General features: G+C 30.4%; 2 protein-coding genes across 2 annotated transcripts; one reads left to right on the plus strand and one right to left on the minus strand.

Moving 5' to 3' along the window:
- Positions 1-1,528: 1,528 nt before the first annotated feature.
- On the plus strand, positions 1,529-12,564 carry LOC105840204 (peritrophin-48). Its single transcript, XM_036293467.1, has 2 exons — positions 1,529-3,113; positions 11,387-12,564. The coding sequence occupies exons 1-2, from the start codon at positions 3,107-3,109 to the stop codon at positions 12,403-12,405; spliced, it is 1,026 nt and encodes a 341-aa protein (XP_036149360.1). The 5' UTR covers positions 1,529-3,106; the 3' UTR covers positions 12,406-12,564.
- A 7,369-nt stretch (positions 12,565-19,933) lies between these two features.
- On the minus strand, positions 19,934-24,921 carry LOC118647449. The gene is made up of 2 exons (XM_036292425.1): positions 24,504-24,921; positions 19,934-21,571 (listed from the first exon to the last, which is right to left on the minus strand). Exons 1-2 carry the CDS (start codon positions 24,538-24,540, stop codon positions 21,117-21,119), a joined length of 492 nt encoding a protein of 163 aa, XP_036148318.1. The 5' UTR covers positions 24,541-24,921; the 3' UTR covers positions 19,934-21,116.
- Between the last annotated feature and the right edge of the window lie 261 nt (positions 24,922-25,182).

Raw genomic sequence — 25,182 nt, forward strand, 5'->3', positions numbered from 1 at the left:
CATTCTTTTCTAAGCAATAAAAAAAAATACATGTCGATACAATGTTTTTTGTTGATTGCACACGAGTTTGAAATTTGCACTGCATTTTAGGGTATTTTAACGAATAAATACGGTATGTTTGAATATCATGAATTTTGAGTATTAATGATATTAAACATTGATTTTATTCGTGTTTAACTCAATTATACCGCCGTCATCAAAGTGACCCGATGTGCACCACGTGGAGAATGACGATCGGATTTTGAACATCATGTGGCTCTGAAATTCATCGGTGGAAATTTGTACTTACTGATCTGAATATAACGGATAGCTGACGCACCAATTTTACTGAAGTCAACAGAAGATCACATTCATCTATACTCATTAACCCACACATACACGTGAACATAGATATACACATGCTAATACATAAAAAATAAAAGTTCAAATTTTTTCTAAAAAATCAGCCTTTTCAGGACCACATGATGTACAAAATCCAATCGTCTTTCTCCACGTGGTGCACATCGGGTCACTTTAATGACGGCGGTATGATTGAGTTAAATACGAATAAAATCAATGTGCAATATCATATTAATACTCAAAATTCATGATATTCAAAAAATACCGTATTTATTCGCTAAAATACCCTAAAATGCAGTGCAAATTTCAAACTCGCGTGCAATCAACAAAAAACATCGTATCGACATGTATTTTTTTTTAATTGCTTAGAAAAAAATAAACTTTAAGAATCTGAATTAATATTAGCAAAATTTTAACGAAAAACTTGTGCAAAATGATAACAAACTTTTACTTTTTTCAATTAAAAAACACATGTTTGGTTTTTATGCTATACAAAAGGTTCGCACTTAACAAATCAAACTTTCGCGTAGGGATTCTCAAAGTAGAGTCTTTGCCCTTTAATTTAAAAAAAAGTACATATAATTTGGATGATTTTTCGCAAAGTTGCATCACTTTGAATATATTGCCTAAAAATCGGTCAAAAATTTTGTTTCGTTTTTTTTTGCGCCAGTGTATAATCACTGAAATGAACTATAACGCAAAGTACCACACATAGTGTTATACTAATCTTCAAATTGAACACAGCTGTATTTCCATCATCTATGATGTAATAAGCATATACACTGGCGCAAAAAAACGAGACAAAAATTTTGATCGATTTTTAGGCAATTTTCAAAGTGATGCAACTTTGCGAAAAATCATCCAAATTACATGTACTTTTTTTTAATTTAAGGGGCAAAGACTCTACTTTGAGAATCACTAGGCGAAAGTTTAATTTGCTAAATGTGAACCTTTTGAATTTATTTATAATATTGGTACAAATAATAGTTCGTATGAACATTCATTTTTATAAGCGCAGGTTTTTCGTATTATTTCTTTTGTAGAAAAAATAAACTTTTTGTTTTTTTGGGGGAGGGAAAACAATTTTATTAAAATTTCATTTGTAGTGCACATTTGTATTGCCAAATTAAAATTATTTTGTACAGAAATAGATTTTTAAGGACGTTTCATGCGCGCGTATACTTGGCGCTTTTTTATACCTTTTCTAAAAAAGGTTATTAAAACAATAAGTATATAGTTAATGCGATTCTGTAACTCGTTAAAAGGTGTCGATAGACTTTGTAAACTTGGCACCTAACTTGAAGCGGGTATTTTTCTTTATTTTTTCGAAAGATTTTTGTATGTATTTGAATGTAGTAATTAACATTAATTTTGTTTCTAGTAGCGCGTAGAAAAAAATATCAGACATTTAAAAAACATCGCTCTCCGACTTTAAAATAAATCAATTTTAACGACTGTTTCTTATAGAAAATTGTTTGTAGTTTATTGTAGTACAATTTTTTTCGATTGTAGTTGAAAACCGTTTGCGCGGTATTATTATTTAAACAATTTATAGATAACAACTTTTTTTATTCTAAAGATAGCTCAAATTTGCTTGCGGGACTCGATTCAGAATTGTTTGTAATAATTTTTCTTTTGTTTGAAGTTGAACCGTTTTCGTGATATAATTGCAACAATTGGAAAAAGACGGGAATTTGTTACTTTTCAAGGTAACTAAAAACGAAAGCAAAATTATTACAAACAACTATGTACAAACGGTTCTGAATCGATCTCTGTAAGCGGATTTAAAATATCTTACAAATTAACAATTACTACTTATAAAACATTTGTTTATTTAATTATACCGGGCGAACGGTTTAACCATTGTATAAATGAAAGCAAAATCACAACAAACAACTACAAACGATTCTGAATTGATCTCTGCAAGCAAATTTAAAATATCTTAAAAATTAACAATTACCACTTATAAGACCTTTATTTATTTAATTATACCGAGCGAATGGGTCAACTACAAATGAAAGCAATATTACTACAAACAACTACAAACAATTCTGATCTAGTCCTGCAAGTGGATTTGAGCTATCTATAAAATTAAAAATTTTGCCGTCTATAAATTGTTTAAATAATTATACCGCGTAAACAGTTTAACTACAAACGGAAATAATTGTACTACAATCCACTACAAACAATTTTCTATAAGAAACAGTTACTATAATTGATTTAATTCAAAGTCGGAGATGACGTTTTTTTATACTCCGATATTTTTTTCTACGCTACTACAAACAAAATAAATGTTACTACATATTTAACGACATACAAAAATTTTTCAAAAAAAAATTAAGAAATTAAATCGCTTCAACTTGAGTGCCAAGTTCACAAAACCGTGTCGGTATCGTCATGTCGTTGCGCAGCTTTTTACCGTATAAAATATCTATGCCACAATAGTATAACAATACCGACACCATTTAATAGAATCTTATTTTGTCTTGATTTTATCAAGTACAAGAACCTGATATCCTTATTATAACAAATCAAGACAAAACAAGTCGATATCTTGAAATTCTTGTCTGGCTTTTATAATCACGTTATCACCACCATGATACACGGAAGATTCTGGTCATATGATAATGTGATTATAAAAGCCGACGCGGTTTTTCAGTCAGTTATATATTCAACAGATTCATTAGTAAGGTGTAAAGGATATTTTATATATACATCATAACAAGTTCGTTTTTATTTCAAATACGAATAGAACAAGTATTAAGCGATGAAAGGTAAGCATTTATCAATTCTTCTTATAATAAAAATTGTAGCAATAAATCATTAAGAAATTTTTATGTACTATAATTTACTTGGTAAATAATATATATAAATAATCAATATTTCAATAATTGTAACAATAATTGGTGATTGTAATAAAAAATAATCTCGAAATTTTTTGACAGGAAACGTATTCAGACCTTTGACTATATAAATACTTATATAGTCAAAGATTCAGATATATTAAGAAAATTTACATATTTTTCAGAACGTTTCATATACGTTAATCCCATAAAAAAACCTTGAAAAGGTAAAAAAAAATACGCCAAGTACATAAACGTGTGCTTTCCAAAATAAATTTGAGATCAATACAGTTAACCAAGTATATTTTTAAAAACTTAAAGAAATTTATTAAATATTTATTAAAAAATTGCTTAAACGGGCTTGATGATTAAATAATTAAAATCAACCAACAAGATTATAGTAAAGTAAGTAAAGCAAAAACTTGGCGTGCCCGGCTCGTATTTTTTCTGAATTTCCAAGGCTCTATGTTATTGATATTGATAAATATATATACAAGAATGCAATTAATGTGACTCGGATATTGCTTTACTATCTGTCAGTTTCTGCTTTATTATATGTTATCACTTATATATTCCTATTTTTCAAATAATTTTTTAATAGAACCATTTTTGAATGTGTTTATATACTTGACATATCTTTTTTAATTTTGTGAAGTTTTTCATAGGTTATTATTTTTTTATAATATATTATGATTAAATAAAGTACTAATAGAGCCGATGCAAGTTGTAATTCGCATGTAAAATTTACTTAGATAATTATTTGTACAATTTAACAATGACGTTTTGGCACATTTGTTTCGGCCATCTTCAGATTGTCTTCATTATCTTAGACTGGGAGTCATATAGTGTGAATGTACGGTGTTATAATATATCTATTATCTAATATTATTGGAATGTCCTTCCCATTTGTTAATGTTACTAGAACCGGAATATAATTGATTAGAAATTAAAGACAACAATTTTCGGTTGTAGATATTGAAATATTTGATCATTCGTACCTGATATATCCTGCAGATCGGTCACTAGTTTTAAATAATAACTTGTGTTCTCGTCAACTGTTAAGAAAATGTTAAAAGTAAATTGGATGAATATTATAGTCAATATTAAGAGGTAAAAGGAATTGAAAATTGCGTCAATAATTAAAAATTAAAATTGTAAAATTAATAAGTTAAATAAATTAATGAATAAATAGATTTATAAATAAAATTGGTTAATAACTGTCAAGAATGAGTGTAAAAATTTGTGATAGTTAAAAAGTAGAAGAAGAAATCTTACTTGGTTAATATTCACATTTCGTTTTCACGACGTTTCTTATAACGTGGTTAAACATAGACTGATGTATGATTGTTTAGATTTTCGGAAAGGAGTCAAGGATAGGTAGATAAACACTCTCTAAATGCTCTGTCATTTTGTATATTAAGACCCCTCTGTTGTCTTTTTATATATAGCATCTCTGATCTTTTGGAATAATTCGGTTCTTTGTCTAAAATTTTTACTTTATCCCATTTAAAATTGTGATGAAAATCAATTTTATGTTGTGAAATAGGGGATTTGCATGTTCTATTAATGTCATTCTTGTGTTCTTTGACTCTAGTGATACGTTTCCTTTTCGTCTGTCCTACATAAGTTTCAGTCATTACATGAGATCTTATATACCACACCACATTGTTCTATCGGCTCCAATATATCTTTACCAGTTTTTATGTATTTATTAAGATTATTATTTAGTTTATACGATAGCCTACATTTTTTTATTGATTCCAGTGTTAAAAATTTTTTGGATATGTTTTTGACATATGGTATTATAAACAACTTTGATTTTTCTTTATTGTTAATGTTATCATTATTGTTCTCTCTGTATTTGTGAAATTTTATTCTATTATTTATTGTGTTGAATATATCTTTTAAAAGATATCCATTGTTTAATAATATGTCTATTGTATTAGTTATATTTTTTTGAAAAAAACTTTGGATGCGATAGGAACAATGTGTCATCCACCAATCCCATAATCACTCCTTTTTTATGTGATAATGGATGATGAGAATAAAAACTAAGGTACCTTCCCGAAGAAGTCGGTTTTTTGAATAGATCGAATATAACATGGTTGTTCTCTATCATTAATGTAACGTTCAAAAAACTAATTTTATTGTTGGCTCCAACTTCCAATATAAATTTTAAGCTACCATGTTTACTATTGAAATTGTTATACAGTTCTATTAATTTGTTATCGGGAGTCGCCAGTAAAATGTCGTCCACGTATCTAAAGTAAATTGGCAATTGGTAAAGTAATGAGCTTATAATATCCTTTTCAAAGTCTCTCATCACAATTTCTGCGATGATCGGTGACAACGGGGAGCCCATGGGAGTGCCAAAGATTTGTTTGTATGTTATGTTAGTAAATTTAAAGTAAGTTGTTGCGAATCCGAGTGAATTCGCATCACTTTCGCGACGGCGGATGTACACGGGCAGCAAGGCTGCTCGCGCCGAAAAACCGAGGCGCGAGCAGGTGCGAACGACGGGAACGCGCGAGAGCGACATTACCAAATTTGGTAATGTCATGCCGCCACGTTCCTGGCGCGGGATCGCGGGCCAATGGGAAGCGGGTTGGCGAAAAGCGCGCGGATGCTCGTGAGGGAAAGTCGGGCGCGGATGATAGCAAGGAAGCAGAATCTATCGCGTGCTGTTATCGACCAGATCGAGTTCGCACCGGGTTCTGCGAGATCGGTTGGCTGTATCGGAGTGCGTCGTGCCGCGCGCTCGCGGAACCCGATTTCGCGCTTGTACTGTACATAAGTGACCATTAGTAAAGTTGTGTGTGTTATTCGAAACCAAAACGAGTTGAGCTTCTTTGCGCCCCTCGCCTACGCACAAACACCTTCCCGCCGTCATCCCGCGTTGTCCGAAACATAAGTAGAGCCAAGAATTAAGTTAATTGCTATTATGAATTCGTTGAATGGAATGGAGCTGTTATGTGTGATCGCGTTAAATCTTCTTTCAATACTTTTAATAACATCTTCCTTTGGGATATTTGTAAAAAGTGACACTACGTCGAATGAGGCTAATGTAAAACTAGAATCTATTTTAATACCTTTTAGTTTTTCAACCAATTCATAACTATTTTTTATTTAGCTATTAGTGGTCTCTAAACTATTATATATGATTTTGTGTAAAAATTCAGCAATTTTGTGGAGTGGACTATTTATTGGCGAAACTATGATTTTATATGGATTATTGGGTTTGTGAATCTTTGGCAATCCATAGGCACGTGGAATAACACCTGACAACAGTTTTTTAACTTTCTTAACAGTTGACAAGAACACAAGTTATTATTTAAAACTAGTGACTAATTGCCCTAGATCAATCAATAAAATGAAACATAGACTCATGGACCGATCTGCAGGATATATCAGTGGTCATTAAGCGTCTGTATGTACTATCGTCTATATACTTCTTTTGTTTCCATTTTGTTAGTAATGTACGGAGTTCGTACGTTAGTTTTCTGATCGGATCTTTTTTCATAATGTTGTAAGTATTTTGGTCTGAGAGCATTTCTTCTATTTTTTTACTCTATCCAATGCCACCGTGGTATTCCCCTTGTGTTGGTTATCTACAGGCTGATTCGTTCGTAATCGAATATGAACATTTATCTAACGGAAGCAAAAGGAAAAAAAAAGGTTTAAATGAACTGAGATCATATAAAGATAAAAGCGAACAATATATTACGTTTGTTATGATACATTGCGTACATCTAGCGGGTCGGAAATCGCATGGTCACAAATCAATCTTTGGTTAATTGTTAAAAAAATAGATAAATAGATAAAGTAGATAAAATAGATAAAATGTAAATTGCATCGTTAATAAACTTTAGATTAGCAGGTTTAGTTAAAAAATGAACAAAAAATGAAAGCGTTTGGCTAAATCGCAAAATAAATAAAGTATTAATTTCTTAGCATTAAATAATGAAAACAAAAGAGAAGCCACGTGTTCTCTAGCATGCGTATCAATTTGCCATATAATGAAAGATAACGAGTAAGTAAAATAGGTTGCTGTAGTATTAAGAGATCGTTATAAAATGTGATTCCGAAACTTTGTATGAGTTTCGAACCCTCAATTAAACGATGTATTCCTGTCTCGAGGACGAGTGAGCGATGCCGTCGCTTGCCGTAAAACGACAAAGGTTTTCACACCTCGTAAAATAGTGCGTCGAGCGCAATTCCCGTATAGTGATCAACTCATAACAAGTGAGAATTACCTGATGTCCAATGAATAATATTAGGAAATCAAAATTGCTGTTATCGCCCAGCTATTACCAGAGATCTGCCCGAGATTTTTCTTGTCGGCTAGACAAAGCCCAGAATGCGACAGAAGTCAGCCTTGCACTGATATAATTCGCATCAGCACGTGTCGCACGCTCCTTGCCCTGAGGCGTACAGCAATAGCTCCCAAGAAATTTTATGGATTATTTCAATATCCCGTGCGTATTTCCAACTCAGGTAAAAATGCTTGTAGTCAATCACTCGTCACTTCGTCCGAACGCTCGCTCGTCTCTCGCAACAATGGCCTAAAAGCCGAACGCGCACGTGCCTGCACAGCGCTTATTCGTGCCCGAACCTGTACCTCAAGTCTGACAAGGGCGGACGGCCCTCCTTTCTAGCCTAGAAAGAAAGAGAGAATCCAAGATTGCAAGGGAGGGGGCTCCCGAGGAAGCAAAGGCAAGACCATAGGCCGAGCCGTGTGCGCAGGTCCCGCCGCTTGAAACCGGTTTTTCGGCGCTGATCTAGGGGACGTTCCCCCGCTTCTCCCTCCATAGGATTCTGCCAGCCCGTAATCTTTATCGCGCGTTTACAATGACGTAACACCTTGTCAGCCTTTGTAAATATTATATTCGGTTGCTCTTTTATGAATTCCTTAGTACGTTTTAGATATTTCAGTATCAATTTATCATTGTTGTTGCAATTCATGTAACATTTTGTCAATTTATTGATAATTGGTATTGTTTCATTCCTGATTGCCATTTGTAATTCCTCATCGCATCTGTCAATATTATTCTCAATGTTTTTAATAAATTCAAATGTCGTATTTCTTGTATTGGTCATTGGTAAATTGAATCATTCTCCGAATTGCAACAATAATTGTACCTCTTTAGGAATGGAGGTCCCAAAAAGATTTGCAAACCAATTTTCATGAAGTTTGTTGATATTTATTTGTAGTGTGAATTAATCCGGTGTAACATTGATATTATAATTTTGTGTGTACCTGTTTATATTGTTATTGTTAGAGCTCTGGTTGTAAAAGATAATTGGTTTGATCTCACTTCTTGTCTTTTTTTCTTGTTTATTGGTGAGTCATTCTAGTTTTTTATTCAATTCCTGATTTTTTAAGTACCATAACTTATTTGTGCGTGTCTCTTGTCGTATTGTTGTGTTGTTGTATTATTTTTTTATTATTTCATTTGTACAAATAATTTTTATATTGTATAACATTGATGGGTCATTTTAAGTCGGGCGTTTTAAGCCGGGCACGCCAAGTTTTTGCTTCACTATAATCCCGTTGGTTGATTTTAATCATTTAATCATCAAGCCCGTTTAAGCAATTCTTTAATAGATGTTTATTAACCTTTTTTAAGTCTTTTTTAAAATATACTTGGCTAACTGTATTAATTTCAAATTTATTTTGGAAAGCACGCGTTTATGTACTTGGCGTATTTTTTTACCTTTTTAAGGTTTTTTTATGATATTTCACTCCTTTTTGTAAAAATTAAAGCGTTACTTTTTTTTTTAATTACATAAGTTTCATTATACATACTTTTAAATGTGTTAATTTGATATGTATGTATGTATATATGTATATATTTTTCATAATTTATTTTATTTTATTTGTTTTGCAAAAAATATGAATGCATTTTTAACATTTTGAGGTCAATTGCATTTCTTTACTTAAATCATTTATTAACACCTATTTTGCGCTTTTGGTACATATCATGTTTGTATAATGTACATCAATTATATTTTCATTGAAATATTGTACTAATAATTTTATATTTATTTGCATTGAGAGATAAAGTTAAGTTGAAATTATAAAATTATTTGCTTTGTCCCATTTTCTTTTCTTTTATTTTCTCGCACTCTCTTTTTCTCTTTCTTTTTCTCGTTTCTCTTTCACCATCTGTTTATTCTCTCTATTATACATATATTATACATCTATAATTGTAATTATAGCTTAAATATTTAGAAGCTTGTAATTTTATTAATTTTTAATATTTTATTATTAATATTTTTGACATTTACATATATATCATGTATTTGTTTATATTATATATTTATTTTATTTTTGTTAACTTATTATACTTTTTTCGCGTACCAATATTTACCATTTCCATTATAAAATAATATTTTGGTTTTATAAAATTGTATGTAGGCACATTGTGAAGCCCCTTGAACGACATACAGGCTTTGCGTATGTGTGTACATGTGAATCTGTGGAAAATAACTCAAATAAGCTTTTTCGTGCAAGAGATCTCAAGATCACAGAATTATTAAATTTATTATATGTATTTTTTGCGTACCAATATTCACCACTTACATTACGAAGTAATTTTAATTTCAATTTTATAAAATTATATGTAGGCACATTGTGAAGCCCCTTGAACGACAAACTGGCTTTGCGCGTGTGTGTACGTGTGAATGAGAAAAATAATCCAAGTGAGCTTTTCGCGCAAGAGATTATGAGATTTCAGAAATGATCGAGTGTACCAATTTTACTCGGAGTGGTCGCAATCGAAAGCTTACATCAATATTATATAACAAAATTGCCATTAGATTTTAGATTATAATTTTAGTTTCTGAGATATTTTAACTGAAAATGAATTTGACAGCTAAATTCCAGATAAAGCTTAGTAGCGGCATGACATTTGCGCAATAAAGTTTGCGTCATTTGCATCATGCAGCAGGATTCTTTATGTACTTGACGTCGCGCCGCTACCGCGTCGCTTGAAATTATTCTAAAGTATTCTAAGATTTGCAAAATCGAAAAAATTCTTAAAACGTCATAAACTGGCACAGCACAAGTAATTATTTGCCAATTAAAAATTGTCTCTTTAAAAGTGGACTTGACATTGATTTTTCAAAATTGACGTTTAAAGTTTTTATATAATGTACTTACTTTTACTTAATGCTTTTTGTATGATTGTTTGTCGACTTTAATTTTTGACTATAAGTTGTTTATTGGCAGGAAATTTAAAGTTGTCTTTTAGCAAAACCAAAAGTTGCCGCATAATATTGGCTAAAACTTGATACTTAGTCGTCATAAGTCAACTTCTAATTTGATTTATTAGCAGGTTGTAGTTGAATAAAATCAAAACTTTTGTCAGATATTAGTCAAATATAAGTCGATATCTAGTCTAATTTTGATATTTCTTGCCGACTCAAAATGAACTAACAGTTGACTTGGTGCTGAATAAAAAATTACACAGAATTATACAAGAATTATATAAAAATTACAAAAAATTTTGAAAAAAATGTTTTTAAAATTTTAAAACTTTTTTCAAATTTTTTCAATTTCAATTACTTAGTAGTCAAATCTGACGCATATAAGTATACCTGTAGTGTAATTTTAAATTCCAAATTTTAATAAGTTTTATTTTAAGTTTTAAACTAAAATATAAAAAGTTGATGTTTTTTGGTCTGGTATAATAATTAAGTATTCCGAGAAACTAAAAAATAATTATTGCAAATATAATAGAAAATAAAATTTGTAAAAAAGTTTTAAGCAACAAAAATAAATATTCTAAACATTCTCGAGATAAAAAAAACAAAATATAAAATAATAATAATTATACTAAAAAATAAAAATTAATTTAAAAAGTAATTTTTGATAATTAGCCTTAGGATTATTTTAATAAATTAAACATAATCATATGATGTGATATGTTTGCACTCCAACAATATGTTGAAAATTTGTGTATATCTTATTCGCAATTATTATATAAATTGCAATATTGTTTAGAATTTCTGTGCATAATTTTATAATTTTTAGAAAATTTATTTAATTTTTGATATAAAAATTTTTCAAAACTTATATGTATAAAGAAATATTTGAGACAAAATGTAAACTTTTTTAGTATTTATAAAAAATGTTTTATTTTGTATAACAATTAAAACAAATTTTTACAAATTTTGACCGAGATATTTTTTGTTTGACACAGGCATACACCTAATCGCCTTTATGGCATCTTGGACTGTAATTATTGCAAGTAAATTACCGATTACCAATGAGAAATGTCCAGCGTGGGACCCTTACCCGCCGCTATTAATATTTCACGAAACGAGTTGCTCGAAATTCTACGAATGCCGAAACGGTCAAAAGCTGTTGCGTATTTGCTCAGCCGACCTATACTTTAGCAAAAAGGAGCAAAGATGTGTTAAATGGGAGCTTTCGGATTGTCCAATTATTCCTACGACCACCCCAACTACAATCTGGACTACTTCATCGACGATCTCTCCTGGCATATGCATTAACGGGGATCTAACGGAGCACGAATGTAACTGCGAGAAATTCTACGAATGCAGTAATTTTAAAAAAGTTCTGCGTGAATGTCCAGAAGGCGAAATCTTTAATAATGCAACAAAAACTTGCCAACCGGGTGATAAGAAAAATTGCAGAGTTTATCCTGTCCCATGCATAACAGGGACAAATAAACCACATGAATGCCGATGCCAAAAATACTATACGTGCAAATCAACCGATTGGGTTTTGCGTGAGTGCATTAAAGGATGGCACTTTGACAACGTTACGTTGACCTGCGTTGAAGGTACAGACTGCAATAAGACACATGTATGCAGTAATGGCGACAAAATAAAACATGAGTGTTCCTGCGAGAAGTACTTCGTCTGCAAAAATAACGAATGGACCTCCGAAACCTGCCCAAAAAATTTACATTTTAACCCGACTCTGAAATTCTGTACGAATCCAATAGATGCTGGTTGCGAGGATATAAAACCTGACGATTGCCCAAGACCTACTCCCAAGAAATGGTACCACGAGTGTGACTGTAGATTGTATTACCAGTGTGTAAATGGAAAGAAGAAGCTATATGAATGCAATTGGGGATTCTATTATGATAGAACCAATATGAAATGCGACGACGCAACTAACGTTAAAGATTGCAGAAATGGTTGGGACCACTGGCTCCCTAAACAGTCGTTAATTACAAAAAAGGTATAAAAATGTTAAGAATAACGTGGAATAGAAGAAACATATAGAGCATACTTATTAAACTGCCTATATGGCTTATATTATACTGCCATATTTGTAAACATTTAAATAATATATTTTGTTCAGATATTTTAATAAATCTGATAAAAAGACTTTTAATCGTCTTCAAACTTCCTTGTTATTTTTTACCTTTTAATAGCCATGTTATAAATGTATGTTTGTTACGTTTTATTCAAATAAAAGATTTAAACTAATATAGGAAATATAGTTTATAAGATCAAAATTTAAAAAAAAATTTGCCTTAATCAATAGTAAAAATATTCAACAACATACTCGTGAAATTTTAGAGTTTAACTCAAAGTACTTTAAAAGTTATAAAATAGAAAGTGAGTCAGCGCGCATCGTTGCGTATCATAGGTATATTAGTGAGTAGAAAAATTATTGATGAAAAACCATTTTAGACATGTTTCAAATATGTTTTAGATACATAAAATGTCATTTTTCACGAAGTAGACACCATAGATGCGCACTTCGCGCGCGCTATTTGACTTTTTATTTTTAACTTTAATAAAATATATTTCAAAAATAAGCATTTATACAAATTTGACAGCTCAAAATACAATCGCAATGACAGTTATTCTCGCAACACGATGTAAGCGCAGCGAGAGGACCAATCAGCATCGCGGAAAAGAGAGTTCATTACATGCTCTTTCTAATGCATCTGAAATATTTCTGAAAGCATCAAAAATATATCGAAAATATATTTTGAAATTGTTCAAAAATATTTCAGATACGACATTTTTGACATTACATGAAAGTGGACATTTTAATCTGTCTGAAACATATCTGAAACATGTCTAAAATATTTTTTTTAATATTTTATATTTCACTGACAGCTTTCTGAAAATTTTAAAATCTTCCAGTGTTGTGTAAAAACGATCAAGTGTCTGCCATAATCGACGTTGCTTGACTTCGATGATCGTACGCTTTCTTTTTTTAATATAGTTTTTATTTGATCCCATTTACAATATAATACAAATATATATTTTAAAAGCCAAATAAACAAGCTTGTCCGCGTTAACAATTTGTGAGATCGCTACGGGCTCATTATAGAGCTAGTCTCAGAAATTTAAACGGTAACACAATGTTAAATATCTTAAGGTTATTACATTCTTTGTGCTTATACCTATCTAAAGTATCTAACTGTGGAATTGCGTAATGCAATTACTTCATACTCCACTTATCTTATATTTTAATACAAAAGAATCAGCAAAAAAAGGATATAAAAAATCTGGTAGCGTTTTGGATAAACTCTGATTTTATGAAACGCAGATAAATAAATTTGTGGCTAAAACTAAATAATAAACTACAAATAAAAGACTGCGTAAGATATTTAGAGAAGTGAATAGAGGTTCCAGTTGACAGAAAAAGGAGCAGGAGAGAAAGGAGAAGACTTAATGCTAACATTTACTTCCCTCGGCATGGGGGTTTGCTTTACGTTGTAATATATCATAATATATTGGTATATAATTAATTGAAGTTTTCCGGTAGAAGAGAATAAAAAAAGGATCTTAGTTATTTATTATTATAAAAAACGACTACATGAAATTCACGCCTTTCTTACGCTGCGCTGCGCTATTTATAATTCCCCAAGGTTTTGTCGTTGCAAAGCGCGCGCTAGAAGACACTTCGTCGGCCACGGTTCTGATAAGCCAACGTACCCCGCACGCACACCGCACTATTTGCGCTGCCTCGCCTGCATTTTAGAAACGTGCATATTTTTGGGAGAACATGCATTTTTCCAAAAAATTATAATCCCAAAATTTGAGATTCAAGATATTGTTCTGAAAAGGTCAAAATCCCGAAATTTTCAAATTTTAGTGACATTAAACAAATTTTAATTTTTTGAGTAAAATAAATAGAAAAAAATCATTTTATTTGTTGAAATTATGTGTCTATATGTGCATGTGTGTGTGTGTGTGTGTGTGTGTGTGTGTGTGTGTGTGTGTGTGTGTGTGTAGAAACTTTTAATTGTAAATTTAATTAAAGTTTATTATAATTGTACGTAGAATAAATATAATTTAATTTTTATTAATATGTAATTAAAACTAATTTTTATACAACTGCAACTTTAATTAATTATAATTTAATTAGAATTATTAAATATCAATGTTTATACTACAAGAGATATTACAAACATATTTTGAGATATGCAAAAAAATAGAAATGTTCTTAGTACATTATACGCAGTATATTATATTACGTAATTTTACAGTATGAGTGCAGAATATTCGAATGACATTGTGTGCTGTATAAGTAAATGTATAATATTATAAAATATTATAACATCATATCCTTTAGCTCCACTATGAAGCGTAAATCAAGCGCAAATTAGTGAATTATATTGTAATGAGAGTGATAAAAGCGTTAATTAAATCTCTAATATAAAGAAAGTGAAGATTAAGTCAATATTATACACTTATCAAAACAATATGGTATATTAACAATACTGAAACGTTACAAAATATTTTAGCCCATTTGGAGATGGAGCCTTGGTTCGGAAGAATTACCTTAAATAATTGTAAAAAATGACATTTGAAAAATTTTAATTTTATTTTATACGAATAGAGAATATTTCTTCTAAAATAAAATGCAAGTCCTTAATCGAAAAAATTTTTTTTTACTTATATATTTAATTTTATGTACAAAAAATTGGCGCTTTTTTACACAAAACGGATGTTTGACTTTTGGCAGCTTCCATTTTGTCCTAAATTAATTTTTTCCTAAAATCTTCGATTAAGAACTAGAAAATTTCATGTACAAACTAAAATTTTTTTATTCATCTGTTTCACATGATCCGGCTTCACACAGCAGTTGGCACCGCAAAACATTTTTTAAAGTTTTTTTTTTAAGGCGGTTTCTATAATTAACTATAACTTCTTTAAATTTTAATAATTTTACTTCAATTTTTTTTCAATTTTCTTTAAATGTTATGTAACACAGTGCCAATATTCATAAATTAACTATAATACTGTAGCTTCAAAGAAAAAATCCCAAAGAGTGTCTTTTTTTGACTTTCTATCTGCCTCTGACCCCTTAAAAAACGTCGTAGTCATTATTATCGTCGTCGCCCGGCGTCTAGTACAAATGGTGGGAATTTGTACGGTGTTATGCATAATTATGCATATTACATCGTGAAGTACATCGTGAATTACATTGTAGAGAGAAATTTGCATAATCAGATAAGTTATACAAAATTTTCATTTTTGTATAAAATAAATAAACTATTCTGAGATAAAATTAATACTTTGTGTATGTTTCCTTTTTTAGTTTTAAAAGAAAAAGGAAGAATTACAAATCTTACACTAATGTATCTTAGATTTAAGCTAATTCCAAAGAGGCTGAAGTTGACGGAAGAGCAGCAAGAAGCGTATAAAATCATTAATACTACAACCTTACTTATAAAGCTACTAGTATTAAATAGTAATGATTTGTTCTAGTCAAAATTTCTATATGGTAAGAAAAATTTTCATCATACATTCACAAAGATCACATTTAAAATTTTAGTTATTGATAATAAATCTATTTTGTTTGTTAATTAATGCTCTTGAAACATATAATCATGTGCCTGCTTGGCAAACTCGAGAAGTTTCCATGACAGCCACGCTTTTATACATATTGTAACGTGCGCGCCGCGGAAATAAAAGACACTTTAGAACTTTAAAACCAAGCAGCTTTATTAACGCGTCCGACAAGACTCGAAACCGAGATTCGACTCGCTTGTTGACAAACGTTGCCAAGAGCGTGACAATTGACAAGGCTCTCGGTAAAATCCATGGTGGAAGAACAACAAAAAGTTGGAACAACTAACTCTTTAGAAAAGAAATAAAGATAGATACATGCTTACCTTGTAGATAAATTTATCAAGAAGTTGGAACAACCGGCCCTAAAAAGTTAAAATCATGTTCGTGCAATTAAGCCTAAGTAGTAATTTAAGAATTGATGTATTTTTTAAATTAATAACGAAAATTTAACCCATTAATAATAATTCCACACGACATGTAATATTACTGAAATATTATAATGGTTGGAAATGGTACAGAAATATTTTATCAACATTTTAATTGTAACTTGCATGTGAAATATTTTTGAAATGTTCGGTTTTATATTTTTCGTAATATTGCATGTGCTATATTTCTGTAATCTTTCAGAAAGAAAAGAAAAATTTGATTTCATATTTGTATGTTTCTGAAATATTACAAAAAAATGTTTTAGATGCAATATTTCAAGAATATTTCCAAAACATGATAAAAGTAATATCACATTAACAATGTAAGAATAATATTTTTGCAACATGTCAACCGCAACATTGCATTTGAAATATGTTTGTAAGATTGCGTTGATAATAAAAAATTGAATTGTACGCACGCACGCACGCACGCACGCACACGTATATAATTGCTTCAAGTTGTATAGAGATACATATAATTCTTTTATCGTTTTTTAACCATATAAAATTGATATAAAAACATGGTTCATCATATTTAGTAAAAAATAATGAAATTAAAATGTTGCTGAAATAAAGAATAAAACTGTAAAAATATATATTTCATAATATACATATTTTATTGTACTTTATATTTGATACAAAAAATTTGTAAGTTTTATTTATAAAAGGTAAATCTTATATGTATGTCATTAATTATAGTATTAATAAGAATAGGACAAACCACAACGGAATCCGATTTTTTATCGTAAGGTAATTTTAGTAATTTGGCTCATATAGATAATGTTCGCGACTCTGCGAAGAGATGCCCCTGAGAATGTTATGCAGGGTGAGAGGACGTTCGTGGAAAAAATGTTTAATTAATTGCACAACAATTACGTGTCACGTAGACTCCGAGATGTCTGAGTCGTACCGTATATTTTACAGATCTTAACTTATACACATTACACGCGTTTTCTGAGTTTTGAGAGCACTGATGAGATTGTCTATAGTCAAGAAATAATGTCCACTTACTCGGCAGAAATTATATTAATTGTTACCGGTGAAGACGATGATGCCCGTGAGCCGGTATCACGCGGCGCCGCGCGCCGGCGGCGTGCGCTTAGCTTAGCGTGATGAGCGTGAGTCTCTCGATGGTGGTGTACCAGAGCAGTGTGGCTGAGTCTCTCTAAAGATGATGAAAATGAGTCCTTCCTTGAGCACTCTTCGGATGAATCGTCTATGATCTCACGAATAGATTCGAACACCAAAACTATGTCGAAGCACTAGCACGATGAACAAAAGTGAACCGCTACCATAGAGTACAGTAGTACACGTACCGAAGTAGTTGATTCTAGTAATCTAGTGCTATGCGCATGCTGGCGCATGCTAGTGCCCCGCGATCTACGCGAACGATGATCGATAGCTGCTGCCATCTGACGTGACGGCGCGAACTCAATACATGCTGAATCCCGAACAGATAAACATACCCGTAAGAAAAAATTATACAAAAACTACTGCACAAAAAATTGCATATTTTTGTGCATGAATTTCTACAGTTTTTACAGATTTTTGTACAAAGTTTTCGGAAATTTTTCCTTTAGAATTATTCGGTAGAGTATTTTGCAGAATTTTATGTAATGTTTTCTGAAATTTTTTGCTTTTATTCGTTGCAAATCTGACGAACATGCATGGTCATAATATAAGCCATTCGTACAATTTCGAAGAATCTGTTTTACATTTGTAATATTGCGTACATTTGCACTCATGGGGCAACAGTACGTACTTCCTCTACAGAGTCTGTGAGAGGGCAAACGCCTAGAACGATTGCAAACAGATTCCAGTGAACACATTTTATAGCGGCAATATAACATGGAAGTTATATGTAATTTAACATTATTATTCTTGTGATATGTAGGGGCTATATGGCATGGAAATAACCTGTTACGTAATATTTGTTATACGCAAGTGATCAGTAGCAGTGTAACAGCAATGTAACCGAATATAACAGGTTACGTTACTCTGAAATTACACGTAACTTACATGTAAGTTACAATTTCCGACTCAGCAATATAACATGTTATAATTACATGTTATTTAACCGTTACACAACAGTTACAAAGAAAAATAAAATAAAATAAAAATTTTATTTTTTTTAAATTATTTTTATCAACAGCACATAATAAATTTAGAATAAATTTTTATTAATTAATTAAATTTAAATTATGTTATTTTTTAATTTATTCTTACTTGCCGCTGCTAGTTTTGAACCCGGGACCTTAGGATGACGAACCTTGTACTCTACCTGCTACGCCAATTTGACTCATCGATATGGGTACTTGTTATTGTCTACATATACTTATATGTTATAAACTGACGCAACTATATTATTTTTTATAAAAGCACTTAAATTTTGCAAAACATTAAAAATAAATAGCATTAATTTATTTACTTATAATTTTATTGTTAAATTTATCTTTTTCCATAACCTTAATAATTTGAATTGCAATTTATTTAGCACTAATCTTTGAAGCGTTCAAATGATTAATTAGATGGTTAACTATATAGATCATAATTCTAAGAAAAATTGAATAGTATACATTTATTATTCTGTTTTTGTTCAGCACATGATAAATTTAGATTTTGTGCATTTTTTGTGCGCAGTAATTGTAGACAAACCGTTATTTTTGAAAACATTATCTTTATAATAATTTTTTTTATTATCAAATAGATCTATCATTCAGGATGTTATAATGTTATCTGATTTCTGAGTCAACTACGACGCATCGTTCCGTAATAACATTGATACGAACGTGTTATGTTACAATTATACAATTTTTGTTGAATAACTGTAACGCCAAAACGATGTATAACAGCTATATCACTTGCGTATAACAAATATTACGTAACAGGTTATTTCTATGTCATATAGCACCTACATATCACAAAAATAACAATGTTAAATTACATGCAACTTCCATGTTATATTGCCGCTATAAAATGTGTTCACTGGGATGTAATACATATTATAGTCATCAACTTGAACGTCAAATATTGGAATGTCGAACATCGGTATCAGCCAAATACACTTTACTATTGCCGACATATCGCAAATTTCCTTCACGTAGTCAAAATGCTTGCCTATTGGACATGTTTTTAATATTTTTTTACTGTTTACGTATTCGTAATATTGGGTACATATAGACATGCATGAGCTATTTGCGCTTTTTCTGTTGAATCCTTTGGAGGACAATTCTCACGAGGTTTATTGGGATCTCGTGGAGAATGTGTTGTCGTTGTTGTGTATTCTTCAGGTGTTGTAAGTCTTGGTGATGGAGTACTTCTGTTACCGCAATCTGTATTTTCTGGGCGATCACATTCGCTGATATCTGAATTAAATACTAAAGGGCTTTTGCATTTTTTTGGCACCATAGATTTTATGCTCCAAGTACACCAATAATAATAATGGCACCAAATCTTATGGGGAACTTTGTAAGGCTTAATCTTTGGTACGCAAATTAAACAGGCAGATGGCTTTACTGATTCTATCGGTTTTTTTTTTTTTTTGGAGAAAACGATGTTGAAGTCAATGGCGGATTTGGCGACGTCGTAATTAGTGAGCAGATAGTTGATAACATGATTTCCGTAGTTCGTGGAATGAGAGCATTGCATTTTACATTTTCCGTATAATCGCATACACCAAGAACTGGATTGAATAATAAATTGCGATTGCATCTCACACAGAACATAATATGTATTACATATCTAATGGATATCTTTGACAGATATTAGGGATATCCATGAATATATAGGAAATATCCATTAGACATGCTATAAATATCCAGATGTCCGCAATATGCAATCTAATAAATATCCATAGGATATGTAGATCAATATCCAGTCGACATCTATAGAATATCCAGTGGATATCTACATAAATATCCACATAAAGATACTGTTATGGATGTCGATTGGATATTGATCTATATATCCCATGGATATTTACTAGATCTTATATTGCGGACATTTGGATATTTATATTATGTCTAATGGATATTTTCTATATATTCATGGATATCCCTAATATCTATCAAGGATATTCATTAGATATGTAATACATATTACGTTGTGTGTGGGAGGATGTCATAAAAATCATCAAAAGTGGGTGAAGGCCCGTCGAGCATGCTCTGAGAGGTCCTGTAGTTACCACAGAAACACCCTCGTCGCTGGGGAAGTCTAATTTTAGACTTGTTTCTTGCACTGCGAGTAATCCTTATATAGCGTGGTTGTTGCATCTTACTTCCGAGTTGCACGCCGCTCTATCGGCGACGCCACGCACTACTCGGCTGGCGACCGAATATCTAATGGATATCTTTAGTAGCTGTTTAGTGGATATGTGGACAACGCGTGGATATCTAATAGATATCCTTGGTAGCTATTTGGTGGACGTGGATATGTGGACAGCGCATGGATATCTAATGGATAGCTGTTTGGTGGACATAGATATGTAGATAATGTGTGCATATCCATTAGATATCCCTGCTAGTTATTCAGAAGATATAGATATTTAAGACATCTATTAGATGTCTGCTAGTTATCCACAATAGATATGAACATCATATAGATATGTAGATATTTATTAGATATCTATTAGATATTTTATTCTGTGTGGGATGTTTGAGGGATGGAATTTACTATACCATTAGAACATAAATAGTAATGATCGCACATAGTCTTATGGAGAAGCAAATGTATTTTGCCATCTAAAACACAAAAATTCAATGAGGGAGTTGTTGGGGTATTTGGTGACGGGGTTGGTGGCTTTGGAGTAGTCGGTATCGGTGTGGTTGGCGTCGTAATACTTGGTGACGGGGTTGTTGGCGTTGAATGTTGGGGTCGATGACAATATCTGACATCCTGCTTGCCAGGGCCAATCACATATTTGAAGTTTAGGATTGAAATGTAATCTGTTGCCATTCTTATCCATGATAGGACACTTTACTGGATCTTCTTTCTTTCCCATATAACAATTGTAGAATTTTGTACAGTCACTTTTATGGAGTATAAGAACTGTTTTGTTCCTTGGATTATTCTTGGGACATTTTGACAGAAAATCAGCCACTGATGATTTGTTGAGATGAGCAGCAGCACTCAACGTGACTATGTATAAAATAGCCACTGAATAAATTCCTAAAAATAATAATAATACACAGGTAATGTTAGTTATTTTAAAAAAAGTAATTGTGATAAATAAATTTAAAAAGTAATATTTTAATTTTTAAAGACTATATAGCGAGCTGTGTGAAATGATGAAAATGTATTTTGCTTTAATAATAACCACAAAATATATAAATTAATTCCTCTAAAAAATTTTTTTAATACAATCTTCTTTCCCTTTTTTACTTATAAAATAAAAAAATTGTTTTTTATTTTTTTAAATTTAAATTTGATAACAACTTGAAAAAATAAAATAAAAACATAATTTTCTAATTTTATGGGTAGAGAGCCGGGAAGAGGGTAAATAAAATTAAGTTTTGGAAAGTTACTTTGTAAAAATAATTAGTTACAGTTACAGTTTTTTCATTAAAAAGTAATTAATTACAATTATTACAAGTTATTGATTTTGAAAAATAATTTGTTACATTTACAGTTACTAAAAAAATAACGAGTTGTTACTTTTTAATCATTTTTTCTTAAATAATTAGATATTATTTTAAATATAGGAAATAAAAATTTTTAATTTTATGCTTAACTAACTCTTGCACATTATGTGCTTAATTATGTATTTTAATAAGCTATTTTATGTATATTAAATCGGTAAAAGACTAAATCATATAATACTGTTATCAAAATTTAATGAAATATAACGCTACATCGGCTGTCATTGATTAATTTGTTTGTTACAAAATTTTAATAAAAATTATTAATTTTATAAAATGATATTCAAATACATTATTTTTTTACATTATCTCTTTGTGGCGTCATTATAGAGCTATTGATGCTAAACATATATATTCCACAAATGTAGAATTTGAAATACCGTGTTATCTGTAATAAACTTTGTTAATTTAGTGTAACCATTTAGCATATAAAAGTAAATAAACGTTCTATATAATTTTATTATATTTTTGATTTATTAATTTTATATTTTTATAAATCAATTAATGTAAAAAATATAAATACTATAAAAAGAATACACAATTTTATATTGCATATTATATAATATTGTATAATAACTGCTAGATATTTTTATTATTGCTATTAATTTTATTATTCTCGGTGCATAAAAATATTCAGATAAAATTATGGTAAAAAAAGTTATAGCGGTTTAGAAGATATTTTATATTTTATATCAAAATATTTTAAAATTTGATTATCTAAAAAATGATGCATCCCAAAATAATTAATCTATGTTTATTTTACGTTTTTAACTTATTTTTTTATGTATAGAACTACCCTGTTTTTCATTGTAACCAATAATGGAACATTTTGTAATCACTTCTAATTTAAATTAATTTTCCTGATGTAATATATTATTTAATATGACACTTTATAGTTTCAAAAAAATGGTCAATAATTGCAATTGAAGTTGTTTAGTACGTTTAACTTAAAGTTATCGGAACAGTCAAGCATCGTTTTGCATTTCAAATGCAATGTAAAATTCTATAATATGCATATTTGAGTGGCTCATAGAAAAAAATCTTGTTCAAATTGCGTGAATATTGACATTATTAATAGAGAGAGTGAGAGAAAGAAAGCGAGAGAGAGTGAGAGAGAGAGAGAGAGGGGGGGGGAGAGCGGAATGAAAGGACAAAAAGAAAAACAGAAAAAGGCGCTTAAAATTCAAATTACGACAGTTACATTTGGTAAAGCGTATGAAAAATTGGAAATATTTAATGAGCGATAAAAGATTTTATTTATTGTTGTTCACATCTTTCCAAAATAGTAAAAAAAATTTATCTATATTTTATAAAATCAATTTCACAGATGGTTAGCTTTTTATAAGGAAAGGACTGGTGCGCAAGAAACAATAGCTTTTATGATGATAGAATTTGGCTTTTCAGTCCAACAAATATTTGACTTTTGCCGCGAATAAAATATCGCTTTTAGTAACGAAACAGGGTATAGCTTAAAACAAGCCCAATATATCTCTAGTTTCTAAATTGAAAAAAAATTTTTACAGATCAAAAAGTCAGTTTGATTTTTTCAAATAAAAAACATTTAGCTTTTAATATAAAATCTAATTTTTAGATCAATTGTAACGTTAAATGACAAGAATTTATTTAGTTTCTACACAGAAAAATTTAATTTCTTTTTTTTTAGAAAAACCACATTCTTACTATAAAAATGGCTTCTAAGAGATTTTTTAAATTCGATTTTTTAGGTTTAATAACAGTTACTTTGCAGATTAACAGAAAGTTGGATTTACAATTAAACAAATTGAACTTTTATAACAAAACAGCTTTTAGGTGAAAAATTTTAGAATGTATAACGATAAAATGAATTACTAACTTTTAATGCTTATAATTCCAATAACAAATATATTTGCTGTTTCTTTAAGTCAACTTATTTTCATTAAAATGTTTGCTTTATAATTTTACAACAAAACCACAGAATTTTTGCAAAAAATTGAAATTATGTTAATATAATTTTAGTTTATTTATTTATCAAGTTTATTTATCAAGTATTTGTGTGTTTGAAAAAGATATTTATCATTAGTTTATTAATTTTTAACACTAGGCACCATTAAACATAAATCTGGCAGCATACAAAATTTAAGATAGACAACAAAAATATTTTTAATAAACATACTTAATAATATTTTTATTGTGATTACAATGGAATATTAATTAATAATTTTAAATATTATTGTTAAATAACAGGTTTTGACTTTGAAATCAAAAATTTAAATTATGTAAATAATAAAATGAATATATCAGATGTAATGTTTTATAATCTCAAATGATATCTCGAATGTTTATTTATTTGCAATCACTTTACTTATACGTTTCTAAAAATTTATTATATTTCCAATTTGGAGGCTGTTTGCGTGCGTCTCACAGGTCGTCAATCAGAGGTTTAAAGATTGCTAGTGCAAAAAAAACCAAAAGAACGAACTAACCGTGTGAAACGTTAATCAATTCAATTCGAGCCTCCATCGTTTGTTCCTATCACGGCGATACTTCTTCCCGTTTTTCTCCATCTCGTTTTGTTCCGGCACGGCGACGATGTTTTTCTTGGTCCGACTTCTACTTTCGCTTTCGTCTTCCGTGACAACCGGCGTCTCCTCTGACAAAATGGCGTTGACCTCTTGCGTCTCATCGGGCGCGATTTTTACCACTTTTTCACTGTCAGCCACCGACGGTCTTTCAGCCATTGTAGCGATTCCTCGATTGTTGGATCCTTAAACGATTTTTGATAATCCTATTTTTCCCTCTAATCTGCCGTTGAATCTTCGAGGAATCTCTGTCTTTGAATATTTTACAATCCGCCCGTTGCTCCTGAATATTAAACAATAATCTTAAATTTTTTATGGTAACCTGAATCTCTGAGACAGAAAAAAAGAGACCTAAAAGAGAAATGTTTCTTTTATTTATATTTGATTTTAAATAATAATCTGAAACGTGCTGTAAAATTTTGAAAACTTGAATAACGTTCGAAATACGTTAAATAAATTTTTTTGAGACCTTAAATTTAATCGCAAATATTCTTAAATGTTAACTCTTATATACCCGGATTACCCGGATAAATACAGATACTCACATGCATTTTGTATTAAAAAGATAGGAAAGAAACATTCA

The sequence above is a fragment of the Monomorium pharaonis genome, chromosome 1 (assembly GCF_013373865.1).
Source record: "Monomorium pharaonis isolate MP-MQ-018 chromosome 1, ASM1337386v2, whole genome shotgun sequence".
NCBI classification, from domain to species: domain Eukaryota; kingdom Metazoa; phylum Arthropoda; class Insecta; order Hymenoptera; family Formicidae; genus Monomorium; species Monomorium pharaonis.